We start from the raw sequence: 24,676 nt of genomic DNA on the forward strand, positions 1-24,676 counted from the left end.
TCAATGATTGGATTTCTGATCTCGGTATCTGAGAGCTTGACCGAGTTGGCGCGCGGTTCACTTGGACCAATCGTCAGCTCAACCCCACGCAAAGTGTCCTTGACAGGGTGTTCATGTCCCCGGAGTGGAAGGTGCGGTTCCTCTTGCATCCCTTCTGCTCTCATCCGGATAGGGTCGGACCACGTCCCCCTTCTGTTCTCATCCTCGGATGAGAGGCCGCGACCCCCTTCGAGGTTTCGATTTGAGGCCTTAGGTTGCGTCAACCGGGCTTCATCGAGGCTATTAGGGCACATTGGATGGCAGCGTGAGGGAGCCACATTGGGTGATGTCTGCGGTTGACGATTGGCACTTCTTAGCCAAGCGTTCCAGACAATTTATGAAAGGATGGGGGGCCAATGTTGGGCGAGACCTTAAGCTCCGAAAAGGCGCCTTACTCCTAGAAATCCAAAGCTTGGACCTTAGGGCTGATGCAGCCGGCCTATCCCCGGTTGAATGGGCTCTGCGATATAGTTTAGAAGACGAGCTACTTGAAATCTACCGGAAGTAAGAGGAGTATTGGCGCCAACGGGGGTCCTTTAACTAGGTCCTCTTTGGTGATGCCAACACAACTTACTTCTAGGCCATCGCTAATGGCCGCCGGCGTAGGTGCACCCTCCCGCTTCTATGGGATGGTGATCAATTGCTGTAGGATCCCGGAGAAATCCGTGAGCAGGTAGACGGTTTCTATAAGGACCTCTTGGCTGGCCGCCCCCGTTCGGGCCATGCCCTCACAGATTCCATTTGGGACGAGGGTCAACGGGTCACGGCCTCAGAGAATAGGGCTCTGCTAGGCGCCTTTGAGGAGAACGAGGTGGCAGCGATCATTAAGGGTATGAATCCCGCCTCGGCCTCGGGGCCTGATGGACTCCTGGTGCACTTCTTCCAAACCTTCTGGCCCTCCATTAAGGGGGAGATCATGGCGCTCTTCCACGAGTTGGCTCAGGGTGTTCTGGACCTCCCCCGGCTCAACTTCGGGATCATCACTCTTATCCCGAAGGTGCAAGGCGCATCGGATATTCGGCAGTTCCGGCCGATCACAGTCATCAACGTGATCTTCCGGATTATGGCTAAAGGGTATGCCAGTAGGGTGGCCCTTATAGCACCACGGATTATCCACCCAAACTAGACGGCCTTTGTCAAAGGCCGCCTCATCCTTGATGGGATTCTTGTCCTCCATGAGGTTATTCATGAGGTCAAGTCAAAACAACTGCAAGCGGTGTTTTTCAAGATCAACTTTCACAAAGCGTACGACACGGTTCACTGGTCCTTCCTTCGGGAAGTATTATACAAGACGGGATTTGATCCGCAATGGATCATCCGGGTGATGCAAATGGTGATGAGTGGGAGGACGGCCATTAATATCAATGGCGAGGTTGGACCCTACTTCCGCACGGAGCAAGGCGTCCGACAAGGGGACCCCTTCTCCCCCTTCTTATTCAACCTCATGGTTGATGCCTTGGCCGCTATCCTGGATAAGGCCAAGGGGGCCGGCCACATTAAGGGTGTATGCCCCCACCTCCTTGGGGCGGGCGGCATCACCCATCTCCAGTATGCGGATGACACGATCCTTATGGTAGAAGGATCTAACGAGGATATTGCTCACCTCAAATTCCTACTTCTATGCTTCCAGGAGATGTTCGGGCTAACTATTAGCTTCACCAAGAGTGAGGTTATGGTCATGGGCTACACGGAAGAGGAGAGGACTAGTATAGCGAACCGGCTTAATTGTCGATTAGGGACCTTCCCAACTACCTACCTAGGCATGCCCATCAGTGACAACCGTATCCTGGAAAAAGACCTACGCCCATCAGTGGCCAAAGTTCAACACTGGGTGGAACCTTAGCAGGGACGTTGGCTGTCCAAAGCGGCTCGGGTTGTCCTGATCAACTCGTCGATGATTAGTCTACTGATGTATTTGATGGGGTTCTATAGCCTAAATGAATCCCTGCACCATGATGTGGCCAAGTACCAGTCCCGGTTCTTCTGGGCGGGGAAAGGTGATAAACAGAAATACCACATGGTCAAATGGAGCTTTGCAAACCCAAGGACCAGGGGGGTCTCGGGATCATCTCATCCAAAAGGATGAATATTGCTCTTCTAGCGAAATGGCTATGGAGGATCGCCCCCGGAGAGGGTGGCCTGTGGCTAGACATTATTCGCGCTAAGTACTTGCGTGGCCAACCCCTAGCGTTCGCTCAAAGATCGGGTGGATCGCAATTCTGGCAAACGATTGTTAAGCTGATGCCAGTTCTATGGCTCGACTCTTCGATTGAAGTGGGCCTGGGCACTGCCACCCTTTTCTGGCTAGACAGATGGTGCGGCACCCAGCCTTCGCCTCTCATTTCCAGGCGTTGTTCAATATCTGCGCCGACAAAAACTTGACAGTGGCAGCCGCCCTGTCAAACCTCGAGAATATCGCCTTTAGGTGGACCTTCGGCCCCGGTGAACGGGACCTTTGGGAGGATCTAGTAGCTTGCGTAGCTCTCCACACTCCGTCCATAGATGAGGACGTGGTGCATTGGCACCTCGAGTCCAATGGGCGGTTCTCCACGAAATTGCTATACCAAGCGATTATGCCGACCCCGGGACCGATAGAATTGAACCTCCTTTGGGAGATCAAACTACCCCTGAAGATTAAGATCTTCCTTTGGCAGTTGGTGCGCGGACGCGTCCCCTCCGGTACGGAGGTGGTGAAGCGGAACGGCCCTTCCGATGGGATGTGCCCTTTGTGTTTCGGTCCCGAAGGACTCCAACCATATATTCTTCATATGTCCGACCGCAAGATTTCTTTGGAGCTGTTTACGGGAGGCTGTGGGTGGCGGATGGTGTCATACCAACCTGCCCGATATGTTTAACGAGGTGCTCGGTCCCAACAACTCCGCTAGGCGACCTGCCCTCTGGGTGACCATTGGCGCCCTTCTCTGGACGCTATGGAATATCCGTAATAAGCTTGTGATAGAGCATGTTATTCCTCTTTGTGCGGCTGATGCAGTGTTCAAACTATGTGGTTTTCTACAGCTATGGCGGCCGCTTAGTCGGCGCCACGATCGGGACGCCATCAACGGAGCCATAGCCGCGCTTCGGTCCATCGCCGCCCGCTGACCGCGCCACCGCCCCCGGAGCTGGATTAGTGTAGCAGTTCCTGGACTTCTTCTTTGGGGATTATTGTGCTGCTCCCCCACCTAGACCTATTGCTGTTGTGTTGCACTGTGTTTGTGTTCTCTGGGTTTGCGTGTGCGTTGAACCTTGTTGTTACCTGTGTGTTTTGGTCCAGGCTTTATAATATAAAGCGGGAGAAACCCTATTTCGTAAAATTTATGGATGTATGTATTTAATATAAGGCCTTTGGCCTTTTCGAACAAAACATCTGTATATAGGGTCTGAATACACAGTCATGCAGGCGACTCCGGGTCGAATTGGTCATCGGAAGGACTCCGTGTGTACCTGATTTCTATCGGTATACGTACTCCCATGGTCACGCTAGGCAATTTCTTTGTAACTGAGATTTGAGAGGGTAGTTGCATGCCGGGTTCATACTTCCCGGTGACTACTTCTAATTGACTTGGACCTGGAGAGTCCCTTATCTTTAAAACCAACGGCAGCGGTGATTTGGCGCCAAATTTAACTACCCAACGATGGGGAAATGGGGGAGCCATCTACGTATACGCGACGCGTACGTATAACAATCAGATGGAGCGAAGAAATTGTTTTCGTTTGCCTATCCATGCTCTCTACCAGCTATGGAACGGATGTTGCGCTCTTTGTTTTTGAACTTTTCAAAAATGCTCTTTGTTTTTGTGGTATATATGGATGTAGCCAGAACTTCGTTTAGCTTTCTAAACAGAGCTAGACTAGAAAGCCTGAAAATAACAGAGGAGAACAAAAAACAGAGATGATAACCAATCTTGGTTGGATGGTTAGTGGGACTAGAAACCCCGAAAATGAACAAATTTGATTCAAACTCAAATAAACCGGACGATATTCATTTAAACTAGGATAATTTTTACATAAACCGGACGAAATTACGATCTGGCGAACTCAAAACCTTACAAAATCTAACCCTACACTAACCTAAATTGACGGTGACATCATAGGCCATGTCGGGCTGGCCGCCGGCTCCTCTGTCATCGTCCTCGGAGCCGTCGTCGGAGTCAAGCTTGGGGCGGCGAAAGGGCGCGGTAGGGCTTTCCGGCAGCATCCTACCGCTCGCGGATGATCCTCTCTGCATCCTCCTGCGCCTTGCACAGTGCGGCCGCGATCACCGATGACGTGGGCGAGGGGGAGGGCGGTGGGCCTTGGAGGAGGTGGCAGTCTCGCTGAGAGACCACTTCTCTCCATACTTGGCCATCTCCCCGTGTCGAGGCGGCGGAGACGGCGTTTGCTCGTCTCCACCGTCGTCTTGGAGCGATCCAAGGCCCAGGCGTACGCCAGCTCTGGGTCCGCCGCGATGTATGGCGGCGGGACGTCGGAGTCCGCGAACTTCGACCGACGCGCTACGTTGCACCTGTCCCACCGTCGTTGCTCCCTGTCGGCGTACTCTGCCACCGTTAGGGCGCTCCGGCAGGACGAGTTGCTGTCGTCGCCGAGGTAGTGGTGAAGGCGAACGCACGCCTTTGCGGCGACCGACTGGGGCAGGGGTAGCGGCGAGTGCCGCTCCTCCTTCACGCGTCGAGGCAGCGGCAAGAGCCGCTCCTGCTTGACGCCTAGGGGATGCGGTGAGAGGGGCTCCTCCTTGATGCAACGTCCGATTTGTATGCCACGGTAGCGCAGAGGAGAGCGGGGAGGGGACACGGGGGCGAGGCGGTTGGGGTTGTTTGGTGGGTCAGGTTAGCCAGACTTGAACGTGGCAGTGGTCCAGACGGCTGCAAAGTCCCCCCCCCCCCCCACTTTGTCTCCGGTTTGCGGGGAAAACACGTCTGGACCGCCGAGCGGACTGATACAGGACTGCGTTGGATGGCAAAACACGTCTGAACCACGTGATCCGGACGGTTCGAGGGTCGGCGTTGGAGATGCCCTAAGTGCGTGTGTACGGTGCTTTCAGATTTTGTGTGTATACACACACAAAATTGAATCAACTAAAACTTTTTAAAGATTTCATGGTAACAAAAACAATTAAATTTTTCAATACTGTGCGTGTTGCAACACGCTAACTCACGTATTCGCCTCCTCTGAAAACAATACTAGGGTTCCTCTGCCTTTCGTCGGCGCTGCCGGTAATCCGCCTCGTCTTCGGTGGCCTTACAGCCAGGAGGGCGTGGTGGATCCAGTCCTTGCCGGTGGATGTTTTTAGACGCTTCTTCTAGTTTTGTTAGGGTTTATGTCATGCTCAGGAAAGCATGAGACGACGGTGGCTCTCTGAAGATGAAATAAGGTTCTCCCCGTCTAGCCCCCGTTTTGATGGTGCGTCTAGCATCATTGGTGGGCATGTGGAGGTGTGTCTCCGGCGGGTTTGTCTTTGATGAATTTGCTCAGATCTCGTTGCCGTTCGTCTTTCTTCAAGTTGAATCCTTTCGATCTACGTTACTGTTCATCAGTGGTTGTTGCTGTTCTAGCGCGTTGGTCCTAGGGGGCTTAGCATGACTACTTCCCGACTATCTACTACAACAAGTTTTGCCCAGTTCCGATAAAGGAGGGGCGAAGATGCCGGCGCGGCTTCGGCTCGCTTCAGTGTTTGTAGCCATCGTTAGGTGCTCTATGACTCTGGATGTATTTTTCTGATGTTTGTTGTACTGCCATAATTGAAATAAATAGATCAAAAGTTTTCCTGAAAAATAATAATTAAATTTTACTTGATGTAAGGCTAACATCACCATATTATATGTGTCATGAAATGACTATCATAAAATTCATGCGACATTGTAAAGGGAAACACGCAGGACACGTACCTGCGCAGCTATGCCGGCAGCCTGATTGTCTCGTGATCCGTAAAGTCATTGGATACCACATGAGGGCACAATAAGTTTTAAGTTTTAGCTCTTATAATTTTGTCGGTCGCCTGTACCAAATTTCAGCGGTTGAAACTTAACAAAGTTGCAAAAGCCCATCAAAACATATTAAAAATTTATATTATTTAAAATCCCTCATCACAAGAAACGCAAATATGCAAACGAAACTTAATTTAAATTTTTGATTTAAAAACTACAAAAGATTGAAAATCAAAAGGCAAAATCAAAATGGGTCGCGTGCCCCGCTCCTGCGTGCCACATATCATTGTAAATAGTAGTTGTAGGGATGTTGCTGCCTCGTCGACTAGCCGGCGGAGTAGAATGGATAAACAGGATACGGGATTTCTGCCTGCCTTGGTTCTAGCCATGTTCTTAGACATCCAAAAAAAATGGGGAGCATGTTCTTAGAGGAGTAGAGGTGATTAATAAACAAAACAAGCTAAATTAAACTTCGATACATTATGTCTGACCCCACACACACACCAGTATAAAACCAACGCTAACCCTGGCTGCCGCCTAATCATTTCCCAGTTGCAACTGCACCTAATCACAAGTTGAGAGCACGAGACGAGGAGACCACGTCCTCTTCCACGCACGCCAACCCCATTAGGACCTCTCGCTAGCTTGCCGGCGAGCGTCGACCATGGCGGCCACCAACCCACGACCAGGCGCACCAACTCCACCCCCCGCATGCCTTAACTGATCGACCGATCCCTGTCATCTCCGGACATCGCCAGCCCGCTGCACGGTTCCGTACCGTCCTCCTTCTTCCACGACGGTGGCGGCCAACCCGAAGCTACGACGAGCACCGCACCGTGAGTCCTGCTGCCGCAATCGTCGGCGACGATGATGGTTATGGGCTACTTCCGCGCGCCCAGGATCGGCGGCAGGAGGAAGGAGAGGAAGGGCAAGGCCGGCGCGGCGCCGCAGGCCGAGGAGGCGGGGCTCCGGGAGGCGCTGCTGGAGCCGGCCGGCGGCGACGTGCTCCCCAAGGGGTACTTCGCGGTGTACGTCGGGGAGGAGGCGCGCCGGTTCGTGGTGCCCACGGGGTACCTGCGCGAGCCGGCGTTCCGGGACCTCATGGAGCGCGCCGCCGACGAGTTCGGCTTCGCGCAGGCGGGCGGCCTGCGCGTGCCCTGCGCCGAGGAGGACTTCGAGGAGCTGCTACGCCGGCTCCACCCCAAGAACGGCTCCGGCAGCGGCAAGGGGAAGAACTAAGGAAGAAGGCCCATTGCTCCATTAGCCAGAGCTTGGACGACGCCATGGCAGCGGCACCGGCGGCCGTGGCCGTGCCGTGCCGCGCCCGCGCGTACGTAGAATGATGTGTTTATTTACTTTTAAAATTAGCTAGATCGCTTCGCGTTTGGTTCTTGATTGTACAGAGTGCAAACGGCCACATGCATGATGCGTTAGCTTAGCTTCGTGCATGGTGTGTTGATCGTCATCGTTGGTTTCATGGAAGATTTGAAGTTCATATCATCTCCCTTTCGTTTTTACTGCTGATTTGGACGAAGACACGGTACGGTCTTCAGTACGGAAGTCGCAAAGTAGTAACATATACTACTCTGGAAGTTTTCTTTGGGATGACAGGAAAAACAAGCATCCTAGCTAGAGGACGAAATTTCTTTGGACATTGTCCTAGATTCTTATCTACCGATTATCGGGGGACTAATTCAGCTTCAAAGTTTTTCCACAAGCATGAAATTTCTTGTGACATAAGGTCACTCGAATTCTAAGCCTAACTTCGACAGTAATTCTGACTGATAACATACGAGTTATGAGTCATAAAAATTACTATATCATTAAATACCTCTTTCTAACACGAATAGAAACTACTGAACGCATGATGATTCCTTGTACAAAATTCGCACCATGCAACATCGACTGGTCGCTGCACTTTCAGTTCAACTCACCGACGATTCGATCTGCTACATCATGCAAAATTCATCCGAGAAATATCATCCGTATAGCACTGCTCAATACGAATTCATTGTATGCCTCATATTTCGACGGTCAAATTCATGATGATAGTTAAGCCCAAATTTGAGGAGCCTTTGTATATTTGGACGAAGGGAATACTAACACAATATGGTCTCCGATCTACAAGATACTTATGAAAGCAATAATTCAGGTTCACTATTTTTTTTAAAGAATTCATATCTATTCTAAAGGTTCACTATAAGTGCAAAGCATTTCAAAAGTAATAAAAATTGCATCGACTTATTTGGACCACTGACCACTGTTGTCGCCTGAAAGAGTTGCCGACGCGCCGTTGTCGCAGCTCTCATATCTGAGCCGACCTAACCTTGTCGACGACAGTATGAAAGTCTTTGTGCATGTGCCCCTAAGGACCAGCACCCTAAGCCGTAGTCGTCGTCGTTGAACTCTCGAATCGATCGAGAGAATCTGACACCAAATCTCATTGTCGTGTACGCAAGGCGAAAAATGCTAACCTCACCAAGGAGCCGACAGGAATATACGCTGGAGCTCCATCGACGAACTCAAGAAGATCGAAACGCAGAAGACCAACTCAAAAATGAAGCGCCGCACATGAGCTTTGTCCCCGCGAGGACTAAGAACCCTAACATATCGATCTACTAGCCAGAGTGAAGGCACAATTATTTGCCTCCCTGCCACCGATCGCTGGTGCAACATGCAGAACGGTGGTGAATCCACGAGCTCGTCAATGGAGATCAAGGAGAAGAAGGCTTTCACATAGTCGCGTGCAAGAGGGGAAAGAAAGAGTCATGTGATGATCATAGTTTCTTTTTGACAAAAAAGAAAAATAGTTGGAGCTCCAAGGAGCCGGCAGGAATCTACGCTGGAGCTCCATCTAATCCATACCGAGGGATGAACTTGAGCAAGATCGGAGCCCAGAAGACCGACTCGAGAATAAAACGCAATCATCCACCTGAGCTCAACCCCTGCAAGGACTAAAAGCCCTAACCTATCTACTAGCCGGAGTCGAGACACAATGATTCCCCTCCTAGCCACCGACCAGTGGAGCAACATGCAGAAGGGAGGCAAATCCAAGAACTCGTCGACAAAGATCAAGGAGAGAAAGGCTTTCTTTCAGCTAGTCACCATGCGAGGGGGCGGGGGGGGGGGGGGGGGGGGGATAGTCATATGAGGTTCACAATTTGTTTGTCAAACTAGCTAAATAGTTGCACATTGGTATGAATAGAAGAAGTTGGACCGCCTGGACAACAGACACTGAAGAATTGGCAAATCACATTGGAATATTTTCTTTCATCCTTTTTTTATGAATCATTTATTTCTTTTTCGTTCACTAAGCAACTTCCGATATTATCACTGCTTAAAAATAATTAATTGACAAAATAAAAAACTAGATACTCCTTAACCGAAAAGTACAACCAAAACATGTTCAGTTATAGTTTTCACACAAACAAGGAAAGAGCAATTGCGCACACAGGCACACCATAGGGCTGCATGCATGGTGTGTTTAATCATCGTCACTTTCATGGAAGTTTGGAAGTTAACATCATCTCCCTTTCGTTTTTACTTTGCTTTAGACATAGACACGGCCATTAATATGAATATGACAACGCAACATATTCTAGAAGTTTCTTATTGGAATGGCAGGAAAATTAATGCCAAGTATGAAATTTCTTCGGGTATACTCCTCAGTCCAAGTATGTAAGGTCGCTCGAATTTTGAGTTTAACTTTGACAATAATTTTGACTCACGAATTATGAGTAATATGTCATAAAAGAAGTTACACCGTTGGAAACCTTTCGGTATGAATCCAATGGTATATTTTTTATGGCGTGTAACTCATATTATATTAATCTAATTCATGGTCAATGTGTTTTTTTTTGCACAAAATTCATGGTCAAAGTTAGAATTCAATTTCATTATTTGTTTGAAAAACTAGCTAAATGGTTGCGCATTGGTACCGATAAAAGAAAGGGCCGCTTCGAGAACAACCGTATGAAATTCCAAAAACTCATAAATAATTATTTCTTTGATTCATTCCTTTTTTGTTCACAGTAAGCACCTTCCTATAAACAATTAGTTAGTAAAATACATTGCATACTTCTAAACCAAAAATTGCAACAAAAATAGGTTCAGTTTTGGATTTCACCAAACAAAGAAAGTGCAAGTGCACAATCTAGTGACATGCCTAATAAACAAAAATAAAGAGAAAATTGGAAGAAAACAATATAAGTAAAAAAACAGATTATCGAAACGTGCAACAAAAAAAACGTGTTGACATTGTACACAAACTTTCTTTTGCCGCATTTGTACTCTACTATGTTGTGAAGTGATAGGTCTTGGGTTCCTCTTCCTCAGAGTCGCGTGATTTTTCTTGTAATTTTCCTGACAACACAAACGTGCCGTATGAATCTCCATGCAAGATCAAATGGAACGGTCCACAAACCAACTATGAGTTTGCCAAAAAAAAAGGGAGTCACATGAGATTTTGCAGAGCCATAAAAAACAATTATCTAACATGCCAAACTGTGCTCGGTCCACAAATTGACTATGAGTTTGAAAAAGAAAACTTAAGCTTGACCAGAGCCTACAAGAATACAAGATAATCGTCCTAACAAGTTGAATGAATATCTGTGCAACATTACACGGTCCACACAACTGATGACGATTTTGCAAAAGGGCAGTCAATTCCTCGAAACAGGCTTTCTCCCCACTTTATTATAACAAAAGCAACAACCGAACAAAGTACACAGCCGAATGATACAAGGTGGTGAGGTCGAACATAACCTTAAGCAGAGCCATAAAAGAACAAAGGACAGGACAGTCACCTGCCTTAAGCAGAGCCATCAAAGATAATCGCCCTAACATGTCGAACAGTCCACAAAATGGGCAGCAAGCTTTGTACACGCAAAAACGACAGTAGCATGAGCTTTAACGGAGTTGGAAAAGAAAATTCGTCCTGACATGTCGAACACCCCACAAAATGAATTGCAAGTTTGCCAAAAAAAATGCTGCATACCATAAGGGTAGCCTAGCGCAAAGAAGATGACACCATCACTCTTCTCGGCTAAGCTTATTATCCCGCAGGCCGCAGCTTCGTTTCACGTCAAACTTGGAGTTATTTCGGGGGAGCGAAACCTTGGGGCTGTGTATCCTGCAAAACTAAAAAAATTGATAGTTTTCGATCACCTTTTTTTAAGTGGTAGTTTAGAGGGATGCAAACCCCTGAATTGGTAGTTTTTGTCAATCGAAGGGACCATCTCAAGCGAGTAGCATATATACTCTGCGTTCTGAATTTTGACATGAAGGTTCTGAACATTCGCGCGATAAATATATAGCCCGAAAATGTAAATGATGGGGCTGTGTATCCCTTCCATGAAGGTGACATGCCTAATAAACAAAAAATAAAGAGAAAATTGGAAGAAAACAATATAAGTAAAAAAACAGATTATCAAAATACATGCAACAAAAAAAACGTGTTGACATTGTACACAAACTTACTTTTGCCGCATTTGTACTCTATTATGCTGTGAAATGATAGGTCTTGGGTTCCTCTTCCTCAGAGTCACGTGATTTTTCTTGTAATTTTCCTAACAACACAAACGTGCCGTATGAATCTCCATGCAAGATCAAATTACGGTCCACAAACCAACTATGAGTTTGCCAAAAGAAAAAGGGAGTCGCATGAGGTTTTGCAGAGCCATAAAAAACAATCATCTAACATGCCAAACTGTGCTCGGTCCACAAATTGACTATGAGTTTGAAAAAGAAAACTTAAGCTTGACCAGAGCCTACAAGAATACAAGATAATCGTCCTAACATGTTGAATGAATTTCGGTGCAACATTACACGGTCCACACAATTGATGACGATTTTGTAGAAGGGCAGTCACCTCCTCGAAACAGGCTTTCGCTCCGCTTTATAAATAAAGTAACAACCATACAAAGTACACGGTCGAACAAAACAAGGTGGTGAGGTCGAACATAACCTTAAGAAGAGCCATCAAAGAGCAAATGACAGTCACCTGACCTTAAGCACAGCCATCAAAGAAAATCGCCCTAACATGTCGAACAGTCCACAAAATGGGCTGCAAGCTTTGTACACGCAAAAGAAAATGAATTCGTCCTAACATGCCGAACACTCGAGAAAATGAATTGCAAGTTTGCCGAAAAACTGCTCCATACCACAAGGGTAGCCTAGCGCAAAGAAGATGGCACCATCGCTCTTCTCGGCTAAGCTTTTTATCCCGCAGCTTTGTTTCACGTGGAACTTGGAGTTATTTGGCGGGAGCGAAACCTTGGGCGCGCGGATTAGAATTTTCAAATTGGGGTTAGTGGATGAGATAGATGGGTTTGCCAAAGTTTCAACATGGTCCCACATGTAAGAAGGGGGGAGGGACCATCGCAAGCGAGTAGCACATGTACTCTGCGTTGTGAATTTTGACACGAAGGTTCCGAATCTTCGCGCGATAAATATGTAGCCCGAAAATGTAAATGATGGGGCTGTGTATCCCTTCCATGATTCCATCAACGACACTCTACGTCATGGATGCTATGCTAGCTCCATTTAAAACTGAATGGGCTATGCATTTCCTAGCATTTCCTAGCATCCCTAGTAAATTGCCCGCTCAATAAACAGAATGGACCGCGGATTCAGTGGAACGGCATGCTATGCTTGGATCTGGATCAGCTCCCGCTCTTGAATGGACATGTACATGGCCAGAGGATACAGCGTCTGGATCGATGATCACCGTATAACTCCTCTGTGCTACATGAAAAACAGAGGATGTATATTTTGTGCCATGGACCTGAAGAAGAGCTGCCTTGTTGCGTTTGTCTCTGCACACTGCGTTTTCCAGCATCTGGGTGTTACTGGATTCAGGCATGGTGTCCTGCAACATTTCTTGTTCTTTTTTTTGTAAAGTTCAGCGTGCTGAAACATTGATCAATCACTGTACTTTCCTTAGCTGCTGGGATCAAGGAGAGCATCACTTTCACCAGATTTCTTGTCCTCGATGTGCTTGACAGAAACCTCTGTCAGTTTCAGGCTGCTTCTCTCCTGCCCTGGAGGAAGATCTACATCAGATCCTATGATGGCACCCAAAAACTCAGTACAAACCAACTAGAGATTATTATTCCGATTCCAAAATCAAGAACTCAGACACCAAACAAATGAAACCGATCGATCTCTGGCTACCTGCACACACCTGCTGCTCCATTTCAGCAGCACATGCAAGATTCAGGTAAAGATGCAGAGAGCCTCCCCCCTCGTGTGTTGATGCTCCGAGGGCCTGCGGCCAGGTGCGCCGTGCGCCTGCCATGTGAACATGTACTACACAATCTCCCTTTTTATCTGGCTTCTCTCTTATTAATGCCTTGACACTATGTGAGGTAGTGGCAACATGATTCAGAAGATGCTGATTCCATCCATGTATTGACAATGAGCAATGGAGTGAGTTAGGGCCGCGGCGGGCCTGGGGCCGGAGCACCGGTACGCACATGGGGTCGATGGATCATCCGGCCGCCATGGCGTGAAGCGCAGGCGAGACTGGACGTAGTAGTGGATAATAAGCAACTATTGTCAATGGAGTGGGCATGGTGCGTCTGTACATGCGTATGCCATGAGCCATCAGAAAGAAAACGGCTTTTCTTAATGTCAGAACAGTTGCATTTTCCCCAACACTCTTGTGACCTGCTGCCGGTGCCTTGAGCTGAAACCCTGGTGCCCAATGATGGGATGTTATCGTCTGCGTGAAGTGAAATGCACCCTTTGTTCCGGTTGCTCAACTGTTAAGCAAAGAAGGCTACTGTTCTTCAGTTGCTTAATTGGTTTCAGTTTCTGAAACAATGGAGGCAGTGGAATGTAAGCAACCGAGAATGGCACGCACAAACAGGATCAAATGCCTAAGTTTTTGCATTGGAACAATCCTTGGTGTTGTACAAATTACAGATCCAGCTAGCTGCAACCTCTTCCCCTTTCTTCAGCTAAAACCGAGAAGAAAGATCGGGAGAACGCAAGAAAGGAGAGAGGAAAAAAAGAAGGAAGGAAGGAGATCTCTGCTCCCTGTCTGAACTCATTCTTCAGAGCAAGGGAGCAGCCAGCCGCCCGTCGCCTCATCTGCAGAGGATCTCGGTCTCGGAGGAGCAGGAGCGGTCGCACATGTCGGCGCCGGCGGAGTCCTTCTTCCCGGCGGCGACGAGCCGGAGGATGCCCTCGAAGGCCTCGACGTCGCAGGGGATCCGGAGCGCGCCCTCGTGCCGGAACCCGAACTCCTCCTCCGCCTCCCGGAGCAGCTCCTCGAACGCCCAGTGGCCCAGGTACTCGGTGGGGATCACGAACCGCCGCATCTCCTCGCCCACGTACACCGCGAAGGACCCCTTGGGCACGGCGCCGCCGCCGCCGCCGTTCTTGCCCCTGCCGCCGCCGCCCGGCGCCACCGCCATCCGCTTCCACCGCTTGAGCAGCTGCTGCAGCCGCACGATGTCCCGGATCTTGTTGCTCCCGCCCCTGCCCCGCTCCTCCATTGCCGCCGATTGATCGGTCGAGCGGGACTGCGGCGGCGCTGTGTGGCTGGGCGCTGCTGGTTGATGGTTGGCTTCGGTTGGTTTGGCTGGTGCAGAGAACTGCGGCGGGGGCTGTATATATAGGGGAGGGAGATCGGCGACCTCTCGTGGTTGCCTGTGGCTCCGAGCCCGCCTCCTCGTGACCCCTGAGTCTCTTCGGTTTGTTTATCAGTTGCTCAAATCGATGCACCATTTTTTTCTTTTTCTCGAGGCATTTATTTTGCAAAGGTCTATGCACTATTATTGAGGTATAATAAGGGTTTATTTGTTTAGCAAGGTTTCGAAAATACCAATAGAGCATGAAAGATCACTTAGGAACAACTGTCATGGCAATGTTAAATTCCGCAAGAACTAAGAACATAATTACGTATAGTAAATGGGTGTGGCTAGGTCTCAGTCGATCGAGATTTAATCAAGTTTCACTCAAGTGACATAATTTGCAAAAGAAAAAAAAAACTGAAAAGAAAATTTTCCACATATCTTAATGTAAGATCTCACGGATATAGTATTGGCTGAGACTTTTTTTCAGGAATACACTCAGGGTAGTATCTTTTCATTGATGGGGGAGAGTAACAGAAGAGCTTGTCCCTTGGCCGTACGCATGCTGGCAGCAAAAGGGAAAGCAGTGAGCATCAGAAGGGGTTGCTCAGCCCCTACAGAAGTTCATATTAGAGGAATGATGCTCTCAAGCCCTGTGGCTCCAGCTCTAGCCCAAAGTCTTGCCTCGTCTTTGATTGAGGTCAGCAGGTTGTCGATGGAGACTTGTGCGCCGTCGAAGATCTTCCCGTTACGGTGTTTCCAAAGCGACCAAGCGGTTAGAATGATGAGCGGGTGAAGTCTCAATCGACCGAGACTTAGCAGGACTGACAGTAAATATTGTTTGGTTGCACCAAAAGAAAAGGCAACAAAATATCTAGAGTGTTATAATTTTTTTAATGAACTAGAGTGTTATAAATAGACGCCATACTTGTCATGATGGAAATACATGAAAATTTTCAATGAGGTTGGACTCAACGGATTTTTTTTCCTTTCAAAAAGTTACCTCCTCCTACTGTTTCTTATCCTATATAAACAAAACAATGTTTATACAAGAAAATACTAGGAAACAGAATCCTCCACAATTTCTATGAAATTCTTTTGAACCAAACTGGCCCTTAATGAGAGTAGTAGTATGTTTTATAATGTCATACTCCATCTGTAACTTTTTATAAGACTTTTAGCAGAAGAAAAACTGATAGTGACATTTATTTATTTTTCACTCATGTAACATTGCTAGCTATTGGGCCACCACACAAGCAATTCTTTCAGCCTGTTTTCCAGCTTTTTCCAGCTGTGATGTGGAGAATGGGCTTCTACAGTTTTCTCCCCTTGATTTCTGTGATGATATGACGGTTACTAAAGTCCTCTGCTCATTGAATGAGATTCCCACCAGAGTGCAGAGATCAGACTGAAACCACCCTCACAGTCACTTTCAAACTGCAGGATATTACAGGCTTGCTGGACAGTAAAAATCTGCGTTTGAACCATCAGATCTCTGAATCACCTGATGTCTCATTTCATTGGTTTACTTATTTCTATTTTTCAGTTACTGGGATCCAATTTTTTTTAACTGATTGTGTGCATCGTGAGAGGCCACAGGATATACCCTTCAATTGCATTAGAAAAATATATTCTCCTGACATATATGTACAACTCATTTGAACACGTAGCTAGGGCTAGATTCACAAACTGTGCTCAGTTCTGAAACTATTTCTTCTGACATATGTGTACCTCTCGATCGCCCCTGAGTATTTGGCTCCTAGCATACGTGGAAAAGAAAATTTAAGACTGGCTCAGGTTCAGGGAATCCTTTTGCATGCCTTACGTGTACCCAACTAATGGACGCCAAAAACAAACTGCTGAGGCAGAGTGAAAACAACGGGAGAGCTAAAACAAACTGCGCACTTGATAATTTAGTCTGTTAGCCTGCAATAATGCAGATCTAAACTAACTAACAAGTTTCTGAGGCCCTCAACTTGCCATCTAGGTGCATCAGCAGACTGATTTGATTAGAAAATTCGTGTCCCTCTGACTGCATTAGTAGTTTATCATTACGTCTAGCTTGATGAAGACTTCCTCTTTTCAGCTTCAAACTGTGTGCCATGCATGCATGGCAGTTCTGAAGATTGTGGAGGGGAGCTGGACGCCTGCATGTGAGGAGGAGGCCTCTCACATGGCATCATCAGCAAAGTCTTACTTCCTAAGCAAGAAGGGGAAAATAAAGCTTAGCAAGTACAATAGTACCTTTTTGATACTAGTAATAGTACTGTCTAAAGATGCTTGAAATGCACATGATTACATTAACTCTGATGATAATAAGACTTCTTGTCTTTTTTTTTTATATGAAGGTGTAGAATGATTCCAGGAAATGCATGGGTCTGATGAAGTGTGTGAAAGCAATTAATGAGATATTATTCCTTGATTGTACCAACCTGTGAGCTAGGCCCCTCATTTGGCCAAGTGCTCTTCCAAGTTCATGTGAGCATCGATTGACTATTTCCTAGTATTCCAATCAAGGTTGCAAGTACAATCCAACCCAAGTTGGTGAAAGATTCCCTCCCACCATACAATCATGGGCAAGAGGGCCAAATAAGCATCAACAAAAATCAGCATCCAAAGACACGCAATCAGTTTAGCTTGAACTACCATATGCATATGATTTGCATCAATAACATTATCATTGGTGCAAGCAGCTGCAGATCATGGACTTGCGGGAAGGGGGCAACCAAATCCTTAGGAGTTCCTGGTGGGTTTGCATGTACTGGTGGTTTCACTACAGTTGTCTAGACATTGCTGTAATCTAAGATTCCCTCGCGATCTTGATGACAATATCTTCGTCACAGTTCTTATGGTGCTCCCAATGCATCATATCTCAAGCTATATCATATAGATTAAATTTGTGTGTACATACAACTTCTGTACTGGCTTCTTTTATCTTAGTGTTGTACTCCCTCCGTCCAAAAATAAGAGTCTCAACTTTGCACTAACTTTGTACTAACTTTATACAAATCTGAGACACTTATTTTGTAACGGAGGGAGTATCTAAAACTGCTATCACTTATTGCATTCTGAGAGAAAAAAAATTAGTTCTCGTGGTTTTGGTGCTAAGAGTACATCTAGATTAAGATATGGTAAAACTCTATTTCCTCATCAAATATGGTGCCACATCGGGCTTTTGCCTAGGTGGAAACCTTTAGATATAGTACAGAATGGAGCCGCTGGGACTTTTTTTTTTCAAAAGAGGAATATATTAATATCAAGTAGACACCAATTACACCCAGCCTCTGCACCAACAAGATGCCTAAAAACATCCAGGATGCACACAACCAATAAACAAAATTAAAAAAAGGAAAAAACGACCCAGCCACGGTGATCCATCACCTGCATTAGCATCACTCTAACCCGCACCAAAGACAACACTTGGACTAGAAAGAAGGTTCTCCAAAAGCAACGCCTCCAGGAAGGAAACAATGCACAAGCGTTGTCGTTAGCTGATCAAAGATTGTAGGTTTTCACTGCGAAGAAAGACCGCGTTCCCAAAACAATGCCTTCAACAAGTTCACAGCCAGGAACAACCAATAAAGGCCAGACCTTGGGTTTCCACCCTGAAAATCACGTCTCGGTACTCAAAGGAGCACCACCAACAAAGAAGTCCCCCAATGCTGCCGCCCCCACTTGCGGAGACTACTACAAGTCGTCACATACCACCATTCTCACAAGAACTCGTGCCCGGTCTGGACGGGAGCATATCCCACATGCCAAGTCGGAACAACTGCCTGTGAAGCAAAGTCTTCATCCCATTCAAGACCCCGCTTTGTAGCTCCTCCAATCACGCCATGGCATTCTCCACATGTGTTGAAACCTTGAAAATCTTGGTGCAGACATGTTTCAAGGTGTCAACAAAACCATAGCCTCGTGATACCCCGGTGAAGCGGGTTATGTTGTTGTTGCGGGTGCACACGACCACCCCCTGTCCAATCAAGGTGTCCAAAGAGCGCCATATACGGCAGTCTTTATTTTCCTTCGAAGGAGAAGTCCGGAACTCGTCGACACCAGATCAAAGAGGACTACTTTCACGCCGAGCCGCTGGGACTGCCTTTAGTTTGGAGCACAAACTTTTCATATTCCTGCAGAAGTCGTACACCACACATCTGAAATTCCTACAAAATTCATGTGTTCCAAACATAACCAGCCCTTTTGTTGCTACATAGAAATTTGATATATAGGAGTTTGAAAAGAAAGAAGGTGCTTTCAAGACACATTAAAGGAAAATTTCATGAGGCCTAGCACCTTTGCTAAAGGAAAACTTCATGAGGCCTAACATCTTTGCTAAAGTCATTTGGAGTCGGTGTGTAGGAAAGTAATCTACTAAAATATTGGCGATGTCATTTCTTCGATCCAAGTTAAGGGGTCCGTAAGAAAAGATATCACAAGTTGAAATTACATATACAAGTTCCATAAAAAAATTCTCAATTCAAAGAATCCTTGATATGCGCTAAAATGTAGCTATGGTTGGCGGTAATATGTCTTACAATCACGGTACAAATTTCTGTCATTTGCACTTTGATATAGAACCATTCCATCCAAAGAGCCATTTATATGTATTCGCACTTCGAGGATCAAGAAACTGATTGGGATTTGAATGTTCAAGCATACTCGGTCAAGCTCCGATTCAAACTACAGATTTTAGTACTATAGATTGGTATGGGGGGACTGTTGTCGTACGGTAGAAGGGAAAGATTCGTTTTTCTCTCCACGCGAGAACCGACGCAGATCAACCACCGTAAAATTTAAAACCGATCACATCTGATACCTTAATCCAACCATAGATTAAGCATGGCATTGTTTTAGGCGTTCCCTTGGCAAGTTGGTAGACGACGTTGATCAGCTAGCAGCTCATGCATGTGAAGCGATCATGCAACCTCTCTCTCTCTCTCGGCTTTCTATGTTTGAGTAGTATGAGAGGACGGTACGGCTGTTAAAAATGGTATGAGGTACGGCTTTGTCTCGTTGAAGCCACTGGAAGCGCGCACGCGTTTGCTGTTTGGACCACACCACTCTGCGTCTACGTTGATCTTTGTCATTTGGCTAGCTAGTTAATCTTCTGGTCAGGTGAGCATTGTCCTGGAGCTAGCCTCGACCTCAGATTTTTTAACAGTGCCCAAACTTTTTTTACTGTCGCTGGGGTTTTTTTTGGTGAGTGGTCTCAACACCACTTTTGCCAGCTGAGATATTTTCTCTAGATGATGTTTACATTGAACCACTTACACTCCAATCAATGCTGCTTTCAATCAATAACAAAAAGTAAACGGATAGTACCTAAAATTATGTGGTGTGCCCAAGGTTAGATATGGCAAGATGGGGAGAGTGGATGTCTACCGTGCACTGGAGGTCCCGTGCGTACACTGGCGGAGTCTCTTGGAGGCCAATGGGGGCCACGATCCCCCTTCCAAAACTGAAAAACAAATTTAGTACTAAGCGTTTCAGCCAAGCCCAAGTATACATCCCCCCACCCAGGGACCAGCCCAACGAACCGACAACCTCTCCCATTACCAATGTGTTGCCCCTTCGGCCGTAGCGCTGCGGCGCACGGTTCACGTTACCGCCCTATGGTTGTCTACGTGGTTGCATCGATCCGCATGCTGCTGCTGCGTTGCCTATTCGACCGCGGCGCGCGGTCCCCGTCGTCGCCACGACCTACACGATGCCATTGTGTCGCCCCTTCTGGTCGCATTGCCATGGCATGCAATCCACTCTGTCGTTCCCGCGCGTCGACTTCTATATGGTATGCGTCGTGCCGCCTTCCTAGGTGGAGGAACGCCACCGTTCGCGCACGGTCTTCGTCATGATGTTGGGTTCTTCTTCACCTACTTCGAGCACCGCCGCTGCTCCTGCCAGCGACCGACGTGGCTCCCACGGGTTGCCTTGGTTCTGCCACCTACTTCGTCGTCCATTTCTTCGTCTTCATTTTGCACCAGCTCACTTAGCTTGGAGCATCGCCGCCGCGCTCCTACTGGCGACCGACGTGGCTCCCACGGGCCGCCTCTGGTTCCGCCACCTACTTCGTCGTCCACCTCTTCGTCTTCATCCTGCACCAGCTCACTTAGCTTGGAGCACCGCCGCCGCTGCTCCTGCCAGCGACCGACGTGGCTCCCACGGGTTGCCTCTGGTTCTGCCACCTACTTCGTCGTCCACTTCTTCGTCTTCATTTTGCACCAGCTCACTTAGCTTGGAGCATCGCCGCCGCGCTCCTACTGGCGACCGACGTGGCTCCCACGGGCCGCCTCTGGTTCCGCCACCTACTTCGTCGTCCACCTCTTCGTCTTCATCCTGCACCAGCTCACTTAGCTTGGAGCACCGCCGCTGCACTCCTACCGGCGGCCGACGTGGCTCCCACGGGTTGCCTCTGGTTCTGCCACCTACTTCGTCGTCCACTTCTTCGTCTTCATTTTGCACCAGCTCACTTAGCTTGGAGCATCGCCGCCGCGCTCCAACTAGCGACCGACGTGGCTCCCACGGGCCGCCTCTGGTTCCGCCACCTACTTCGTCGTCCACCTCTTCGTCTTCATCCTGCACCAGCTCACTTAGCTTGGAGCACCGCCGCCGCACTCCTACCGGCGACCTACGTGGCCCCCATGGGCTGCCTCTTGTTTCGCCGCCTACTTCTTCGTCCACCTCTTCATTTTTTTCCTGCACCAGCTCAGTTAGTTTTGAGCACCGCTGGCGCGCTCCTACCGGTGACCTATATGACCTCCACAGGTTGTCTCTGGTTACACCATCTATTTCATCATCCACCTCTTCGTCTTCGTCCTACACCAGCTCATCGCCAGCGTAGTCGCCATCTTCCTTGACCACTTCATCTACTCCGACAACCGCGCTCGACATCGGCACCTTCTACCAGACGTCGACTGGCGCCGCAAACGTGGTCGAGTCCTCCTCTGTTGGCCCCTCCGACATGGCGTACAGCTCGTGCAGGTCCCCTTCTGCGGATGTGCGGTGCTGGCAACAATGACGCGTGCCTTCGTCCACGACATATCCCCGGGCCTGGCAAGCTTGGTGTGGCGCCTCGTCAACATCGACTTCGTCCGTCTACGCATGCCATGTGCTCGCAGCATCAACGCATATCTTCATCGAGGACGTGTCCCCGGACTTGGCAAACCCGGTGGGATGCCTCGTCAACACCATCACCTTCACGACGCACCACTATCTCGACACCACTGCGCCCATGACTAACACGGTGCATCCTTGCGCCCGTGGCTCCATGGCAATTACCTTGACACCGGCCACCCCGACTCGACATCGACCACGGCGTCCCTCGCACGACTACCTCGACCACGGGTACACCACAGTACGCGCTCGGCTACATCGACATCACAAAGGACTACCACCTTGCTTGAGCAACCTCGCCGGTTTTCACTCTAGCCACGACTTCCGCGATGCATCAACCGTTACAATTGTGAGGGGATGTCCGTCGGCTTATCTTCGGATTCTTCTCCAGTCTCACCGTCTGCGTCGCTACCGTTGTGACTGCGGGGGAAACACAAGATAGACTAGGATTTGTTCTAACTTGTCTTGTACTCTAAAATGTTCACGTGTTCCTATATGTCACTAGGCTAAAGCAATAATCATCAATTCCACCAGCCCCCTTTATTCCTCTTACAATGGGGACGCACACATACATTACAATGTCCAGCGTAGTTGTGTTTTCGTGTGGACTGTCAGTATTATGCCTATAGTCTAACAGTTATTTTTTTTAATGAAAAAAAGTCTAACAGTTAGTTGCACATTTTAATGAAAAATAATAATGCTGCGCAAAAAGGAAGATAAAGCAAATAATGTTTTAAGCTGAATACTTTATGGACAATAATTGGTCGGTACCAGTTAGCATGTCCTTTATTTTCAGAGTGTGAACAAGCAATCTTTTAGGCTCCACGTTTTGAAGCCAAATGGAGCGTCGTCGCCGTGCTTCGGACCAAATTATTACCCCGGTCACTACATTGCATTGCATAACTGTCGAAACCGTTGGTCACGCGTATGGTGGGTTATACGATGGCTTGCGCGCCGTTGCACATGGCCACTAGCTTAACGAGCACTGCATGCATGCGGCGAGAGAGCGGGCCGCACGACGGAGCCACATGCAACGGCGCCGTAGACAAATCGATCTCGCCCGGATCCGGCGACGCCGTGGCGCCCGCACGTGCAGGAGCAGCGCCAGCCAGCATCAAAAGTCGTACTGTATGTACGTGACATCCCGTTTTATTTTCCCCGCATATTCCCGATGGACGATCTGCAAGTAGTACATCGCCACACATGCAGCGACCGCGGGGTAGAGGCAGAGCAGGTGAGTTTCTTACTATAGTTCTTAGGCCATCTTCAACACCGACACTCAAATCGACTGGTTCGAACGTGTTTTGCCATCCAACACGATCATATATGGTCCGTAGGTTTTATTCCTTTTTTATTTCATATATGGTCCATAGGCTGGTCCAGACACGTTTCCCCCTGCAAACCGTACACATGGGGGAGGGGGGCGTCCTAACCGGTGGCACGTCAACCCTGGCCCATACAAAACTCCCAAACGCACCTACGCGCGTTCCCGTCTGTCGCTAGTCAGCACCGCATTCATGCTGGCGCAAAGCAGACCAGACCTCTCACTGGAGGCGACATTGAAGCGGCGCGCTGGCTGAGGGCGCCGCCCGCGCCACTTCCCGCTGCAGGCACTCCGGCATTCAAAAGGCACCGGCCCATCCGCCTGCCTCCATTAAACACATACAGTTGCAAGGAATGGCGAGACGGCGCCACCCGTCCATCCGTCTGCCGCCTGCCATTAATCCTATTGCCGGTTGCCCTGCGATCCCCCCCCCCTATATAAACCGCAGGCCCGGCCATAGCCACATCCATCATCCTCCGCTCCCTTGCTCCTCTCTGCACCACGCCCGTCATGGCCTCCTCGAGCTCCAAAGCTGTCATGGACAACCTATCGTGCGAGGAGACAAAAGATATCGCCGCCATTGCAGCCGGCTGGCAGGCAGACGGAGGCCGACGCATGTCGGCATCACCATCGATGAGGCCCGTGCCCACTACACGGACATGGTGTGGGAGGAGCGGAAGGCCAAGTTCCAACAGACGCAGGCCGACCAGGCCTACAACCCCCATCTCCTCGACGAGCACCCGCGTGCGGATGAGCAACTCGCCACCAACACGGCCATCGCGCCGGACGTGGACGTGGCGGAGTAGGAAGCGCTGCTCGACTCCTATCGTTCTGCCCGTGACATCCGCCGCGACCGCTGGCGGTACTGTCTCCATCAGGCGAAATTACAAGCCGCCTACAAGGAGATGAACGAGGCGGCAGATGAGGTGTTCGGCAAGAGCGACGATGAGGAGGACATCGCCAGCTTCGCCACAGCTGCCCCTCGCCACCATGACCACGAAGCCGGCATGTCCGTGAGCGCTGCCGACAACAAGGAAGAGTAGAGCATGGGAGGTCATGGGTGCTCGGGTCCCAGGAAGGCCACCACTCCTCTCCTTCCATTGAAGCCAAACTTGGTGCGCCGAACATCATCGCCGATTAGCCGCTTGGCGACCACGTGGAGGCTGACCGGGAGCTCATGGCTGCGGAAGCAAAGCTTGAGACTGCCGAGGTGGAGTTGGAGGCTGCGAACGGACGCCGGCGATCATTTAGGTTAGGTTCAAAGTCGCGTATAGTTAAAATATGTCCGAATTGTAATGAATATGCTCCCGTTTATATGAACATCCGTCGTGTTTGCATAAGTTTCGTCCGATTAGTTGAAACATTGTTTGAATGTATGTGGACAGTGTTTGATGGCCGGACTCCGCATCCGTGTTTGCGGACTGATCCCGTGTCTGCAGACGGATTCGAAAGCAAATTTACGGGTCAGTGTTGAAGATGTCCTTACAATGTACCAAGTGAGTTCTCACTCTTCCGGTCAACTTAGAAGTTGACGATAGCTCTAGATACAGGTAAGGTCAAACTTTCAAACCTTGACTACTGATATTATTAGAAAAACAGATGATATAACTTGCAATATGATACCAGAAAAACGGTGCATAATCTATGTCAAATGTAATTTCGCAATATGTATTTTTTGTAAGTTGTGTTTTTTTTACGGGTGT

The 24,676-nt window shown here is 48.5% G+C and overlaps 2 protein-coding genes across 2 annotated transcripts; one reads left to right on the plus strand and one right to left on the minus strand.

Moving 5' to 3' along the window:
- The first annotated feature begins 6,522 nt into the window (after positions 1–6,522).
- Positions 6,523–7,529, plus strand: LOC109774747 (auxin-induced protein 15A). Its single transcript, XM_020333510.4, has one exon. It carries the CDS (start codon positions 6,831–6,833, stop codon positions 7,200–7,202), a length of 372 nt encoding a protein of 123 aa, XP_020189099.1. The 5' UTR covers positions 6,523–6,830; the 3' UTR covers positions 7,203–7,529.
- A 6,303-nt stretch (positions 7,530–13,832) lies between these two features.
- On the minus strand, positions 13,833–14,605 carry LOC109774748 (protein SMALL AUXIN UP-REGULATED RNA 12). Its single transcript, XM_020333511.4, has one exon. The coding sequence runs from the start codon at positions 14,462–14,464 to the stop codon at positions 14,054–14,056; it is 411 nt and encodes a 136-aa protein (XP_020189100.1). The 5' UTR covers positions 14,465–14,605; the 3' UTR covers positions 13,833–14,053.
- Between the last annotated feature and the right edge of the window lie 10,071 nt (positions 14,606–24,676).

The sequence above is a fragment of the Aegilops tauschii genome, chromosome 7 (genome assembly GCF_002575655.3).
Source record: "Aegilops tauschii subsp. strangulata cultivar AL8/78 chromosome 7, Aet v6.0, whole genome shotgun sequence".
Classification (NCBI taxonomy): Eukaryota; Viridiplantae; Streptophyta; class Magnoliopsida; order Poales; family Poaceae; genus Aegilops; species Aegilops tauschii.